General features: G+C 39.9%; 3 protein-coding genes across 5 annotated transcripts in view; 2 read left to right on the top strand and 1 right to left on the bottom strand.

Moving 5' to 3' along the window:
• Positions 1-2,332, top strand: part of LOC135110998 (vacuolar protein sorting-associated protein 37B-like) — a 30,383-nt gene extending 28,051 nt beyond the window's left edge. For all 3 annotated transcript variants that reach the window (XM_064023842.1, XM_064023841.1, XM_064023840.1), the window contains one exon: positions 1-2,332. This exon is cut by the window's left edge and continues 3,760 nt beyond it. The gene's annotated coding sequence lies outside the window, so the exon portion shown is untranslated.
• Positions 1,956-6,504, bottom strand: LOC135110997 (lysosomal aspartic protease-like). The gene is given in 10 exon segments (XM_064023839.1): positions 1,956-2,330; positions 2,467-2,610; positions 2,757-2,856; positions 3,123-3,245; positions 3,884-4,096; positions 4,735-4,840; positions 5,439-5,529; positions 5,531-5,563; positions 6,150-6,273; positions 6,428-6,504. Coding segments are annotated over 10 exon segments (1,155 nt in total). The 5' UTR covers positions 6,490-6,504; the 3' UTR covers positions 1,956-2,171.
• A 2,080-nt stretch (positions 6,505-8,584) lies between these two features.
• On the top strand, positions 8,585-15,067 carry LOC135110993 (UDP-GlcNAc:betaGal beta-1,3-N-acetylglucosaminyltransferase-like protein 1). The gene is made up of 9 exons (XM_064023829.1): positions 8,585-8,802; positions 9,407-9,638; positions 10,644-10,708; positions 11,442-11,507; positions 12,187-12,350; positions 12,583-12,735; positions 13,382-13,489; positions 14,334-14,502; positions 14,846-15,067. Exons 1-9 carry the CDS (start codon positions 8,743-8,745, stop codon positions 14,924-14,926), a joined length of 1,098 nt encoding a protein of 365 aa, XP_063879899.1. The 5' UTR covers positions 8,585-8,742; the 3' UTR covers positions 14,927-15,067.
• The last annotated feature ends 905 nt before the right edge of the window (positions 15,068-15,972 follow it).

The raw sequence follows: 15,972 nt of genomic DNA, 5'->3' as shown, positions 1-15,972 counted from the left end.
TCAAATACTTTGTATTTAGGTATATGTGTGTACTTTTTTTTAAGTTAAGTACATATTCATTGGATTAGAAGTAGTTTCATTGAGTTTCTGAATTAATAATGATAATTGTGCCAGAAGGTTTTGTCCAAGAGGTTAAGTGACGCATGTGGTTGGCTGCTTTCAGTAAAGCACCCTTGTCCACAACTCAGATCCTGCCTGATTCCTTTGATCATAGCCATTGTCATAAAAAGGGGGGGGAGCGAGCACAGGATGGGAGAGGGAAAAAAATCACGGAAAATCACGGACTCACTGGCTGTTAGTACAAAGGAGATGCAGCTGTTATGGCTAGCCAGGAGCTATCCATCTGTCTATCTGATTCTATCTATCTATGGTGACAGAGATGAGATGGAGTGGGTGGCGCAGGGAGGACGGGGGGCACCAACTGCATTGAACCAGCTTAGGGGAGACCCAGCTTGCAAAAGGTTGAGGACCCCTGGCGTACAGAATGCAGAATGAAAGAACGAGCCATAGACACTCTTCTTTTTCAATGTAAAAGGAGCGCTGGCCAAGGGCAAAGAAAAAAATAAAAATAAATAAATAATAATAATAATAATAATAATAATAATAATAATAATTAATAGTAATAAACAAAGACCTCTGAATATGTCAATCACAAAAAAAAAATAAATAAAATCAAAAGCATCCCCGGTCATAGGGTAAAGGAGCTACATACTCGTAGCACACGAGACCGCTGTTTTCTCGCGCGATCGGCACCAAGCCGCGCCAAGAATTACTATATAATATTATTATATACACAAGGGTAAGCCTGTACCAAGGATTCTACATTCCTTGGCCTGCACAGAGGAAGCTGGCTCGAGGATGTCGAGGCGGGCAATCTGCTGCTATCCTTCTCTGATTCCCCTGGACCTGCTCAGTTCGCACGTGTGGACGTATGACAAGATGGACATTTCATTATATTGATTTAGTACCACATTAAGTTTATTCTGGAATTTAGTTTCAGCTCAGCTGAGAGCGATGACTGGTCTTCCTTCTGATAAAGTAAGCTATTTATGCTAGTTACACCTGTCATTAACAGACGATGTTAAATTTTCTGAAGAATATAGTCAAAAGTATCTTGGTTTATCCCTGTGTTCTCAAAAAAAAAATGTTCTCGAACCTTTTTTTAGGTCTCAGAAAAGATAATGACATTCTCCATACTGTTTTATTTATCCCTGTGTTCTCAAAAAAAAAAATGTTCTCGAATCTTTTTTTTAGGTCTCAGAAAAGATAATGGCATTCTCCATACTGTTTTCTTTTGTCATTTATTTCAGGGGTATCAATAAAGCTGATAGAGGCAGGCTGCTCTCGCTGACACGCTCGAGTAGGAAAAAAATAAGGAAAAAAAAAAAAGGAGAACAGGATAAGGATGATATGTGCATTCCTCAACACAAGGAGAATGAACGAAGGAAAATGGAGAAGAATAATCAAGAAGGGAATGAAGTATGATGTGATAGGAGTGGCAAGATGGCGACTGGTTTGGAGTATGGAGAGAAAGAAAAAATGGTGAAAAGAAAGGAGGAGGAGTTGGACTAACAATGAGAAGAAAGAGTGGCAGAAGTTTATGTGAAGTCCAAATGGAGAAAATGACTGAAAAAGGGTTAGGATACAGTAAAGGAGACATTGTAACAGTGAAAATTACAGTCCTAGATGAAGTATGGTGGATCACCGTGGTGTATAATTATGAAAGTGAAAAAAAAGCAAGTAGGACAACAGTAAAACACCTTATTCTCAAATGTTCCCAGCGTCTTACCATGGTTTCTAACAGGATCTAGAGGAGGCTATTGGGATTTTTAAACCATAGTTTATTTAACATGTATCCCGCATCCTCAATGGTAAAAAACACCCACGAAGTCCTGACAAAATGATCTCTGATAGCCTCTGGTTAAAATGGTAAAAAAAAAAAAAAAGGGGGGGGGTATTTTCATGTGCTTTGGATCAAGCTTTATTGTCACGCTGAATGGTTACAGAATATGGCGCTGTGGGACTACACCTATGATGGTGTATCCCACTGTAGCCTTCCAGAGATTTTGTCCATACAGTCCAATCTATAGGTAAGACTGAGACTTCCCACACACCACACATTCAAAATTCTTGCTCTAAGAGAATAGTAAATATACAAGGCAACAATTTCTCTACTTAGACAAGGCAAATCCCATGCGAGTTTGGCCAACGTCGAACTCGGTGTAGTAGCGAGCGATGAAGGGATCTCCCAGAATCCATGCTTCAATAGAACCCATCTGCAAGCCGAGGATGCCCACGATACACACCGTGGTGCCCGTCTGGTCTGTGCTCTGTCAGGGCAAGCAATTAAAGCACATCATTGATCGAGCAGCGTAGAGAAGGTGACAAATCATGAGATGGTCTCTCTCTCTCTCTCTCTCTCTCTCTCTCTCTCTCTCTCTCTCTCTCTCTCTCTCTCTCTCTCACCTCAATGACCAACTCGGGTCCTGTCATGTCGAAGTCTTTCCCGTTGAGCGTGAAGGAAGTGACAGGCATGTCCGCCACCTTGCCGCATGGGATGACGTATTCCCCGGCGATCAGTGGGAAGGCGCCGTAGTCCTGCATGATGTCCTGAGGGAAACATGGCGTTCCCTTTTTACTCTCCGTATGTGTGGATGTGTGTGGTATCAGGTTGTAAAGTGAACACACACACACACACACACACACACACACACACACACACACACACACACACATCCACAGAGGCATACACGCACCTTAACGTCGGCAGCCGGTCCCGCGATCAGCGAAGTTCCCGTGTCAACAATGGTCTCGCAAGGGTTGCAGAAAGGTTTAGCTACGCCTCCGATCTTGATGCTGCGTGTAGAGAGAGAGAGAGAGAGAGAGAGAGAGAGAGAGAGAGAGAGAGAGAGAGAGAGAGAGCAAATCAAGACATGACTGTATTTTGAAATTATTTTTGAACTACGGTCCTTTAAAATAATTCAGTAGCCTATCTTTTTTTTTTCTGTCTATTTTTTTTTTTTTTCTTTTTACAGTGCTCTGAATGCGAACAAAAGATGATCATAGTAGTGAAAGAGTAAAACTGATTCTGCGGTACTGGAGTTCACATGCATGAGACTCACGCTTCTGCTGTAGCTTGCCAGTAGCCAATACGAGATACAGGCACGTAGTGGAACTCTCCCTCGTAATGGTTGGAGTCAGAACCGCCCAGCACCAACTCCCCGCCTAAGCTGCCTTCCTGATCGCTGTCAGGAAGCACCAGAGCGTTATGCAAGGCAATTCAAAGTCTAAATTTCAGTGTGTAAAAGTGAAGGTCTTTCTGCATCAAGATTTTTTTTTTGTCTTATTGCTAATTCATTAATGCAAGAGGTAACCAGTGACTTCATTCTTTCACCCATTTCACTGGTAACTTTTCTTTTTCCTACGACACTAATTCTCATTCTCCCCAATTTACTAATACAAGAGTACCTTCATTCTTTCATCCGTTTCACTGGTAAATTATGGAATTCAGTAAACTTTTTTTTTCTTACGACTCTTTAATAAGCACTCTCAATCTCTCCCTGTCATTGGTAAATTCTGGAGCTCTATTTTTTTCCCTAAGACTTTCTCGGTCACCCTCATCCTGTCCAACTCCTTAATGCAAGAGTTAACAGGTACCTTCACTCTTACATCCCTTTCATTGGTTAACTCTTGAAACATCTGGCTGTTTCTGCTTTTCCTCCTACTTATGACTCGAACAACTACTATCAGCTGTCTCTCTGTCTTTCCTCCTTCCTATGACTTGAACTGCTACAAAAAGATTATCACACCTCCTGAATTAAACTAGGCATAATGAGCGGACTTCTTGCAACTTTCATTGCGTTCTTATGTTCTTCTGACTCACTGATTGAGATAGAAGGAGAAGACAGGCTGATCCACCTGTCCCTGAGCAACCAAGGTGTCGAACACAGTGGGGATGCCCATCACAGAGATCTTAGAGAAGGCCATGCCAAGGATACCGTCGAATTTGCCAGCGACGAAGGCCAGGCCAGGCTCCTCTGTGGCCTCGGCAAAGGTCTGCTTCTCAGCCACCAAGCCGCCAAGAGACACATGGTCGCTGGGAACAAGAGATGAAGCTTAGGAATGTTACTTTTGTTTAGGAAGGTTTATGGTTTTGTACAGATCCTACACGACGCATTATGTTACCATATTTGTATACTCTGGAGCCTTCTCTCAGCTTCTGTATTTCTTCTTATCTATGACTTAAACTCTTTCAAGAGGAAGGTATCAGTACACTTCTTTTAATGTTTATATACTTTTCAAGTCCTCTCTTTAAGGACTAGCACCTTTAATGGACTTTTTCATGGACTTATTATTTGTTGCCCTTGGCCAGAGTCCCAATTACATAAAAAATCCTAGTGACGTGTAGTCTCAGGAAACATAACAGGGACCTTAAGAAATGTTATGTTTATGTGTATTGTCATCTGTATCTATATACCAGCACTTGCCACGCGTCTCATCTCCTATATAAGTAGTTGACAAGCTCCATGTTGTATACCTCACTGAGTGTTTTCAAAGGCATTTTCATGACGATAGTGATACCTTAACAAAAATTCTGCATCACCAGTGATAAAAAGCATCCACAAGAACCTGACTTATTATCTCTGTGACTTTAGAAAAAGGTCCTTATGACAACCCAAGGTGCTTCGGACTGGCTGATGGAGCATATGACACGGAACCAACGCCTCGGCTCACCTGGAGAGAAAGCCGTGCATGGCCCCGGAGCCGTATTGGATATCGAAGTCAGTTCCATTGGGTGTGTAGGTGGATGACAACGAGGAGTCATAACGGTTGTGGAGTTCTGTAAGACGCGGTGGAGAGAGAGAGAGAGAGAGAGAGAGAGAGAGAGAGAGAGAGAGAGAGAGAGAGAGAGAGAGAGAGAGAGAGAGAGAGAGAGAGAGAGAGAGAGAGAGAGAGAGAGAGAGAGAGAGAGAGAGAGAGAGAGAGAGAGCTATCACAATGTTGCATCTTTCACTATCTTTTATCATTATTCCCATGACTACTGCTCCTCTGAAATTGCTAACCGCATGCCTTCCCTCTCCAGCAACCATGTTTCACAAGACTACTTCTCCTCACCCTTATGCTGCCCAACACTCTAATGCAAGATATCTTTAATCCTTCATTCCTTTCACTAGTAAATTCTGGAATTTTCTACCCGTTTATATATATATATATATATATATATATATATATATATATATATATATATATATATATATATATATATATATATATATATATATATATATATATATATTTTTTTTTTTTTTTTTTTTATTTTTTTTTTTTTTTTCCTAATGCCTACGACTTGAACTGTTTCAAAAGAGGAGCATATCTATATATCAAGACACCTCAAAGATCCATCCAATGCCCACACAGCAGCATATACGGGAACTCACGACAGGCCAGGTTGAGAATGGAGCATTGTTCTGATGGGATCCATAGATTGGAAGAACCCGTGTCAAAGATCACCTTGAAGTACTGGCCAGGGTGTTCCGATGTAGATGGGACCATAATACTGAGCCTGTCGATGTGGAAGGACAAATATGAACATAAGAGACCGTTAGGCCTACCCATAGCAGTCCCTGTACAAAGCATCAACACACGTACATATATCCACCTATCATGCTATCCATTAATCTATCTAATCTTCTTTTACTGCTCCCTAATAACTGCATTAGTGAGTTCATTTCATTCATCTCATCTTATCTGTAAACTATTTTTTCATAGATTTTTTATTTATTTATTTTTTATTTTATTATTATTATTTTTTTTTTTACGTTATCAATTTTGGATGCATTACTTCATTTCCGATTAGTAACCGTAAAGATTGTGCTCCAATTCTCTTGTTATAATATTCCTTAGGACACGTTAATATCTCTATCAGATCCCCTCATAATCTTAATAAGTGGACCTTTTTTATAAGGACTTTGTTGTTCTTGGCCAGAGTCCCTCTTGCATAAAAGAAAAAAATAGTTTACATGATGTACAGCTCTCTCTCTCTCTCTCTCTCTCTCTCTCTCTCTCTCTCTCTCTCTCTCTCTCTCTCTCTCTCTCTCTCTCTCTCTCTCTCTCTCTCTCTCTCTTTCTCTCTCTCTCTCAACACTTACATCCATATAGTTGTCGAGGTCCACATGATCAAACCGTGCTGAATAGCGTTGGCTGACGAAGGCGTGAGTGCGGCGCAGATCCTCAAGAGTATGTTTCCGCGGATGAATCTTTCGCAGGGGAACTCTGGTGGTGGTAGTAGTAGTAGTGGTAGTATTAGTAAATGTTGTTGTTCCTCTTGTTATTGATGTTACTGATTTACTGCCATATTCTTAACATTCCAGCAGTATCTCTCTCTCTCTCTCTCTCTCTCTCTCTCTCTCTCTCTCTCTCTCTCTACCTGTGCAGGGCCTCAGCGGCGACACCCAGCACGAGCAGCAGACAGACAACGGAGGCCTTCATCGCGAGGGGCAGTGATGCACAAGACGAGTGCGATCCTAACCCACTGCTCTTAAGTACGCGAGGCCAAGACCAGCTGAGGCACACACCCCACAATCCCCGAGTACTCTCGAAAAAACTCGCACACGGTTCCCATGCGTTGGTGGGAACGAAAACATTGATACATCTCTCGGTCCTGTTGGTAAGATATCGGGGACAAGGTACGGGTTTTTCTCTTGTGCTGCGGCTGCACTTCCTCGCCCCAGAACAGGGTAAAGAGGAGATATAGACAAAAGGAACCAGTTGCTACGAGATTATTTTTCCCATGGTCTTCGTGACTTGTGAAGATAGGTCTCATGAGAGAACAAAGCGTTGTAAAAAAGAGCATCTTAGGAGGAAGGGAGGGAGACATGAGGTGCTCTCTGGCCCATAAAAGTACTACGCAACACATTATTAGATCTATAGAGATCAAGGGAAGAGCTGATACGAGTTGGGGAATTTATAAAGAAATTCCCAGGAGACGCTCCTTTAAAAGTGAAGTGGCGGCGTGGTAAACGTTATCGCTGGAGAGGGAGCTTGCGTCTAACCCTCGGAACAAGAGCCACGGGAACTACTACACCTGTTTCTCTCTCTCTCTCTCTCTCTCTCTCTCTCTCTCTCTCTCTCTCTCTCTCTCTCTCATAATCTTGTGTGACATTTGACAATAACTCTTCATCCGTATTCTCAAATGCATTCTTCTCCTGTCGGAACTGTTTTTCAAGGACCACTTTTTTTTTTTTTTTCGTGGTCTCAGCGCTCGTCTCCGTCTTACTGGTCTTTGAGTCTGTGGTATCCCAAGGTTTTGCCATTTCTCGACCTTTAACGAATAACCCGGAGGGAGGATGAACATTTGGACTGGTACGAGTACTCAAGACCAGCAGATTCGCACCGGTGCTCGCGGATTTAAGTAACACTATCCAACTGTACCCACTGCATCACGGAAGCACTACTGAGCACGTAGAATTCTTGTTAAACTCACTGGAATCATAAAAAAAAAAGAAAAACATCTTTGAAAACTAATACTCACACTATAGCCTGTTAGAAGACGCCCATGCTAACTTTGGAAATACGGATCCTTATGCCAAAGTTACAAAACACGGACAAACTATAACGAAAAACCTCAGTTTAAGAGAAGTTCAACTGGCCTTGGTTTTCCCGTCCGTGGGTATCCATATTGTTTTCAGTTCATGGATGTTGGCGTCATGCGATTCAGCTTGTTCGGGGACAGGGAAGACCCGAGAAGTCCTCGTGTGAATTTAGACATCTGCATGAGATGTTATCGAGAGAGAGAGAGAGAGAGAGAGAGAGAGAGAGAGAGAGAGAGAGAGAGAGAGAGAGAGAGAGAGAGATTAAAGAAATTAAACCCTACCATTCCCATTAAAAAATACAGTGAACATCAATGAGTCTTAGAACGAGACGAGTACAAAACAAGGGAACAATTCCAACCTTTGATCATTATAGTAACTTTTTAATCTAGTATTATTTTTCTTACTTTGATCATGCTAGTGTTTTATCCATGCCTGCATCCTTTTGTGTGTGATATATCACTTGCCTACATTCTGTTTTGTTTTCACATCAGCCCCATGTCTTCAATGTCATAATTTTTTATTTCTCTATGCTTTTTATTCCCACGTATTGAAATCATCTGACACAGCTTGAGACCGTATATATATATATATATATATATATATATATATATATATATATATATATATATATATATATATATATATATATATATATATATATATATATATATATATATATATATATATATATATATCACACTGAAAGAAACTGATTTTTTTTTCGTGGCACTGCCCATCGGCTCCCCCTATCCCCCAACACACACACACACACACACAACAACAACAACAACAACAACAAAATATTGTAACAAATCAATACAATTTCCTCATCATTTCACTCTATTTATCTTACACTTGGTCGTTACACATACTCACACACACACACACACACACACACACACACACACACACACACAGAAATGAACATATCACAAATACGTAGTTTCAAGAGTCCATAGCAGAGAGAGAGAGAGAGTCTTTATACCAGTAGTCTCTTTGTTTACATTTTCCAGGTGAAGGATGGGAGCTGAGAGGAAGCGGAGGCGTGCAACAACTCTTCTTTTTTGTCTCTATCTTTGCCTAGGTGTACTGACAGGAGGTGTATCTCAGTACATAGCATGCAGTGATGTAAAGGACGCCCCTGATTATAATGCAGCTTTGTGTGGACGCGGCCAAGTGTCCAAAAGACGTCGATATTAAGGTTGATGTGGTTAGTACGATGTATTATTATTAAAGTTACAAGTTAAGTCACATCATTCTCTCTCTCTCTCTCTCTCTCTCTCTCTCTCTCTCTCTCTCTCTCTCTCTCTCTCTCTCTCTCTCTCTCTCTCTCTCTCTCTCCTAGATCTTTGAACTTCATTGTATTCTTCTTTTCGTCGTCGGCGACGGCGGAGGCGGCGTTGTCGTCGTCGTCATCATCTTCGTCGTCGTCATCATCTTCGTCGTCGTCGTCGTCGTTGTTGTTGTTGTATGACTTTCCATCTAACCTCATGTCTATGCATTCCAGTTTTTTTTTTTCTTTTTTTTTCTGTTAGCTTTACAGGATTTATTTCCCCATCTTGTGTTCCCTCATCATGTGTGAGAAAGGTTATAGGGATAGGAGAAGAAACAACTCAGATTTTTTTTATTTTGAGAAAGTTACTATGTACTCGTATATCTAGACAACAAACATAATGCTTTTCAAATCTTGACTAACTCTCTGAAAATATCTGCAGTGAAATTAAAGAGTTAAATTAATCCAAACCTAATCTAACCTATTCCTTAGATAGAAACATAAATGCAATTTCAGTATTATTCAAATGTTTCTGTTGCAGTCAGTGATCATTCCAGTGCACAATGGGGCTGCATGGTTGGGTGTATGTCTTGCCTCAGTGGAGCAGCAGCAGCTTCAACATAACGGTGCCATGCTTATGGTGGAGGTGTCTCTCTTCCTGGACTCCTGCACTGATGCTTCAGAGTCCATAGTGCAGCAGTGGATCCCAGCACTGCAGAGGAAAAGATGCTGTGTCACCTTGACCACAGAACACAACAGTAGCCCCAAAGGAGGTACATCCCTCAGCTCTCTTAATTTATCAATAATTTTCTTATCTTCTGAATTTAACTTGTTTTGCAATACTTTTACTATTTTAATGATAATTATAATCATACAGTTTTTGTTGCCTCCCTTCATTTTGATTTCTCTCTTTTTTTTCTCATTTTCTATTCCTCTTTTCCCCCTTTTGACTTGCTCACTTTTCTTGTTTGGTATTGTTGTGTTTTATATATATATATATATATATATATATATATATATATATATATATATATATATATATATATATATATATATATATATATATATATATATATATATATATATATATATATATATATATATATATATATATATATATATATATATATATATATATATATATATATATATATATATATATAATTCTTCAGCTTTTCTAATCATCACATTTTTCAACAGCAAACATATCACACAATTTGTACATTCCCTTCAAACTTCTAGCTTCTCTTTTCTGAATTTATGTTCTTCCATGTATCTTCCAATTTTTTTTTCTTCTGTTTCATGTAAATACAATGAGTTAATTCACACACAAGCCTCAGCCAGCAAAGTGTAGAGGCATCTGGGACTGAGTCTTAATGCATTAAACAACACAGGCTTTGCCATGCTCCTCTGTGAAATTAGGTTTTTACTTAATTTGTCATCTGGTTACTTATACAGTTTGAGAGGATATGGGAATTGTCACCAGCATGCTTGCAGTGACCTCTCTTCCCAAGTCTGTATCTCACTGGTATTTTTTTTTTTTTTTCCTTCTTCTTTTAAGATTTATGAGAGTTTGAGTGTATTCATGCATGCTCTTTTTGTGTGTATCATTCCACTGGTTTGGGAAAAGGCCAGATGCATAGAAAAAGCTTTTCCTTTTTTCCTTTTTTACTCATTCCATTCTATTTTCCTTAGTTGCTTTAGTACTTTATCAACATCTTAAGGAAATACACTCACACAGCTATCAGCTATTAATACCGTACTTTTGTCCTGTACAGTGGGATATGCCAAGAACAGGGCTGTGGAGCAGAGTCGAGGAGAGTTCTTGTGTTTTCTTGATGCAGTAAGTTATTAGCTGATTATCCTGCATGTGTATGTGTGTGTGTGTGTATGTGTTCATAGCAATAATAATTAAAAGAGAGGATAGAAAGACTATGAGAAGGGGGAGGGTTTCAGTTAGCAAGATAGAACAATAATGATGGAAATAATGGCTGAAGATTGTAAGAGATGCTGCACTGTGGCTGTGAGGGAGACTCAAGTCAGTATTTCAAAGGAGAGGAGTTGGTGAGGCTAAAAACTTTTGATTCTACCTTGTTAGATAATGCTGTATGAGAGGTTGTAGGTATTTTATTCAAGAATGAGTAAGGCTCCTGCATACCTACATAGTGTCTCTCAGGAGAAAAATGGATATAGAGGACACAGAACACCCAGCTTCATAAAAGGCTGTTTCTAGCAGCTTGTGAGATGTAAGGTTTCCAGAAAAGATTTTTAAGAAAGGATGGTCCAAATTTGTTCACTAGAAGAGAACAATGAGTGCCACTGAAGAAAATGCAGTGATTGGAAGGCTGTGTTGAGTGAAGAGTTGAAGGAAATGAATCTTTGAGGCATGATGTGTGTGTGTGTGTGTGTGTGTGTGTGTGTGTGTGTGTGTGTGTGTGTGTGTGTGTGTGTGTGTGTGTGTGTGTGTGTGTGTGTACTAGCAGTATCACAGTTATCACTCAACAATGATACATACTCATGCCAGATATGCTACATTCTTATGTCCAGTGTACTTATATTAGTGCAATGGTTTTCAGGATGATATCATGATGCCCACAAGAATACAGAAGCAATATGAACTTGCCTGCAAAGCTTCTAATGCTGTGAGTAAGCCTTGCAATTTTTCAATTGCACCTTGTGTCTGCCTGTATCTGATGCATACTCCTAAGAATCCTCTCATCAAGAGTATGGCTGAAGGAGAAGTCTTCATTTATTTCTGCCTTTGCATTTCATTCTTGTATGCTTTGATCCTCTTATTCTCATGTCATTCTCCACTCATACATATTCAAGTACTGTGTCCTCCCATTTCAGTCTTGCACTGACTACATTTATGCTCTCTTAGACATCTCATTTTCTATCTCTTTTTCTATATAGCCAGACTGCTGCATTTCACTCCCTCAACCACCCCACATTTCATTCCTTCACCATGTATTACACACACATTCATACATTACTTTCGTCATCCATTCTTCACACACCACAGTAACAACACAGTGACCCACTGCAACTGCTATCCCTGGTCATGTCTTTCATTCCACACCCACAAGTCTCCTGTGCATTATACTTTGGACAGTAATGAAATCTTCTCATTCTCCTTTAAATCCACACACACTGTACTTTCATTTTTTCCTTCCTTCTTTTCCTACCCTCTTTTTTTTTTTCTTTTTTTTTAGTCACTGAAATGTAAGCAATTGTATGTATGAAATATATTATTGATAGTAAATGTCATCTCATTACTTGCTGTACTTTCATTTCTTTCCTTCTTTCCTTTCCATCCTGCAGATTGTGGGTTGCCGCTTTGTGCGAGATCCCCCGGAATCCACTGTGCGATTCACGCGCTGGGCAAACACTCTCACTCCAGAACAGCTGCAGCTTCAGGTGTTCATGTCACACGGCCCCACTGTCATCATGCCCACCTGGTTCTGTCACCGCACGGTTTTTGACCGGTGGGTGTTGTGGTCATTCTTTCTGGTGTGTTCTTGTGCACCATTACTGGAAAGTCCCAGTGAGTGATGTATTTTGCATATTGAGGATAGAAAGTTCTTGTTAAACCATCTCTAGAATCTTGAAAGCACCTTTGAAAACTTCCCCTAAAGCCTGCTGGATGGGGTCAAGATAAGAAACAAAATATTTAAGAAGAGGGACTAGAAATAAATTAATACAGTTTTTGCATTGCAGAGTTGGTGGCTTCAGTGAGGAAGGAGCAGGAACCCCAGAGGATCTCATATTCTTCTTCCACCACCTGAGGCTTGGAGGGAAAGTCTTGCGGCATGATGAAGAGCTCCTGGTGTACCGATACCACCCCCAGGCTACCACATTCTCTATAGACGAGTTGAGTTGCCTGCAGATGAGCTGAGTGTTCTGAGGCGTGAATGAATGGAATCATTCCTGGAGAAGTAGGGCAATGGAGGAGGACAGTGGAAGGATATAGGAAGGTGAAATGAAATGGGAGGAAGTAACAGGTTTGGTATGTCAGGTGAAGGAGAAGGACTGAAGTGAGATGACAGAGGTTTGATTTATGTTATGTATATTCTTTATTTTTTCACTTATAGGAAAAAAACTGTATGGTGTAGAAATCAGGGAAGTTTAATGAGGCTGTACTCTTGACATACATGCAGCAGAAATTCATAAGAATATAAAAAAATAAGGGAAGCTGCAAGTAGCTGTCAGACCTACATGTGGCAGTCTTAGCATGAAACCCACCTGTCTACTTCCATTTTATCATCCTTATGCATAAATCTTCTTTCAAAGCTCCCTAGTGATTTGGCATCAACAACATGATTACTGAGTCTGTTCCATTCATCTGCTACTTTATCTGAGAACCGATTCATCTCTATCTCATCAGCTACATGTATTGCTAAGCCATTCATCATCAAACAATTTGGGATATGTGAGGGCTTATATAGATCATCTGTTGTACTCTTAAATGCATTGATTTCTCTCTATACAATATAGTGCAAGTGTTCTTACATTTCAGGCAAACCATTTGGGACCTGCGAATAAAGGAGCTTGAGGCGCGAGTGCTGTGTTGCTGGGAGGCCTTCACCATATGGAATGCAGGGAAGCAGGGACGCAAGTTTTACAGGTCAGTGCAGGTACATTGGGGGGGTTCCATTTGTATTTCTCTCTTGAGCAAGATGGAATCAAAAGCATTTTATTTCAGCAACTTCTCTCTTCTGATGTCTTCAGCCTCTCTTTTCATCGCAGTGTTGCATCTCTTGCTGTCTTCTGTCACCACTTTCATAGTAACTGCTCTTCTGATTTGGTAACTGCTCTATTGATCTTGATAATTGCTCTTCTGATCTTGTTAATTACTTTTTTGATCTTGCTAACTGCATTCCTCCCATCCTCTCAGCCTCACCACATAAGACTTTTTACTTTTCCTCACCCCTCACCTTCCTAAACCAATAGTTATCCAGTATTATCAATCTTTCATCCCTTTTACTGGTAAACTCTGGAACTGTCTGCCTGTTTCTGTATTTCCTCCTATCTTTGACTTGAACTGTTTCAAGAGAGAGATTTTATGATACTTCTAATTATTTTGAATAATATGTATGTGCCATTTTATTTATTTATAATTTTGTTTTCCATGCCTGTTATGTTGTCCTTGGCTGGAGCTCCTCTCACAAGAGAAAAAGAAAAGTAATAATAATAACAATAAGTAAATAAAGAAAGAAAAAAAATTATGGACACTATGAGGATCAGTCAGTGTGGTGTCAACAATACAGTAAACCCTTGATGTAACAAACTATTTGGGTTGAATGCCACCATGTTATATCTAAAGATTTTCTCTGCTGAATACAGCTTGTTATTTAAAGGAATTTGTTTGATAATGCACTTTTAAATCAGCCTTTCTAGTGTACAAACTGCATTCATTGCTGCATTCATTGAAAATTAGTGTGTTTGATAGGACATGCACTGGTTTGCAGATCACTGAACAGGGAGACCCAGAGAAAGGTTGTGGCATTCTGTGATGTGGATGCCAAGAAGGTCAACTCATTCTACACTTATGAAGAATCACCAGAAAGACCCAAGCCCAAGGTTCCCATTGTTCACTTCACTGAGGCTCGCCCTCCTTTAGTGATCTGCATGAAGCTGGTGAGTTGCCATTCTTTTGTTGGTTTCCTCTTGTTCTTATTGTAGTGATAACACAGTCCAGGCTAATTGACATCCACTTAGGTCTTGGTGATCACTTCTAGTTTCATTTGGTAACAAAATTCACAAAATTTTCATTGTCAGTAATCAGGACTGGACAAGAAATAATGGATTCAAGTTTGATAAAATGAGATGACAAATTTACTTTAAAGCCTTCAGAGCATTTTCTCAGGCTTTCCTGGCAGCATGTTGTGAATAAAAAGACTTATGTACTGACTAGAGTGAGGAGACTGGAGAAGAGTGAGAACCATCGGCCAGCTCAAAATCCCAGTTTCCTTTGTTTCAGGAGCTGACAGGAGGCAAGTTTGAAGAGAACTTGGCATCTCTGCGGCTTGAGGAAGGAAAGGATTACCATCTCTTTAACTGAGCTGCCACACTACTATAGTAACAAGTGCCTTTGTATTACAGAATTCATTTAACATTTCACCACATGCTAGGTGGCTCCCAAGAATGGTGTCCCTTTCATGGTGAGTGAAAGGTAAAGAAATAAAAAATATACCTCATAGAAGGGTTCCCCAGCCACCTTTCCATATTCCTATATCAAATTAAGATTTTTGCACAGCAGTTCATGGAAAAATAAATACAATATTTGAGTCTCGACACACTGTACAAATAAATTAGCTTTTTTATTTTATTTATTTTTAGCTTTGACCTTTGAGTGTAGCAAGTTGTGGGGTTCGTCCCATGTTTATTTTTTTTTTCCCCCTTCTAGCCTGTCTCTCCGCAATAGGTAAAAAAAGAAAAGTTTTACATGGCTGAGGTGCAGGCTGTGTGATCTTTAGTGTTGGTGGGCTGTGTATGTGTGGGTATGTGTGCAGGCTGTGATTTTGTGAACAAGCCTGTGTGTAGGCTTTTGTGAGTATATAGCCCTTCTTTCTCCTGATATGCCTATCACCAACTCATGAGATACTTATTTTTCCACCTAATTCATTCATATATCAGTGAAAGAATGTCATAAGAACATAAGAAAACAGTGAAAGCTGCAAAAAGCTACCATGCCTATACATTGCAGTCCTATTATGAAACCTACGAGTATTCCCGCCTATCATTCTTGCCCATAAATATGGATAATCATTCAAAGCTCCCTAATGACTCAACACTAAAAACCCGATTACTGAGTCAATTCCACTCATCTATCACTCTATTTGAGAACCAGTTCCTTCCTATCCTTTTTTTAAGTCTATCAGGCTTGAAACCATTATTGCTTGTATTACCGATTACTGACCCTGAGGGTTTTGGTTATGTCGTCCTCATTATATCCCCTATACTACTTGAATACCTCAATCAGATCCCCTCTTAACCTATGTCTCTCTAAGGAATGTAAATTTTAAAACTTCAGTGTCCTTTTGTTTGAAGAAACAATCTCCTTTTGTAGGGAAAATCTCCTCTCGTAAGGAATGTCATTATAATGTC

Source organism: Scylla paramamosain, chromosome 21, assembly GCF_035594125.1.
Source record: "Scylla paramamosain isolate STU-SP2022 chromosome 21, ASM3559412v1, whole genome shotgun sequence".
In the NCBI taxonomy this organism is placed as follows: Eukaryota; Metazoa; Arthropoda; class Malacostraca; order Decapoda; family Portunidae; genus Scylla; species Scylla paramamosain.
Note: the sequence above shows the minus strand (reverse complement) of the source record. Positions and strands in the feature narration are given on the sequence as shown.

Excerpts from the sequence above, each read along its gene's own strand:
- LOC135110993 (XM_064023829.1), top strand. The coding sequence starts at position 8,743 with ATGCAGCTTTGTGTGGACGCGGCCAAGTGTCCAAAAGACGTCGATATT. Across the intron at positions 8,803-9,406 it reads TCGATATTAAGGTTGATGTG|TCAGTGATCATTCCAGTGCA; the intron begins GTTAGTACGATG and ends TTTCTGTTGCAG. Across the intron at positions 14,503-14,845 it reads TAGTGATCTGCATGAAGCTG|GAGCTGACAGGAGGCAAGTT; the intron begins GTGAGTTGCCAT and ends CCTTTGTTTCAG.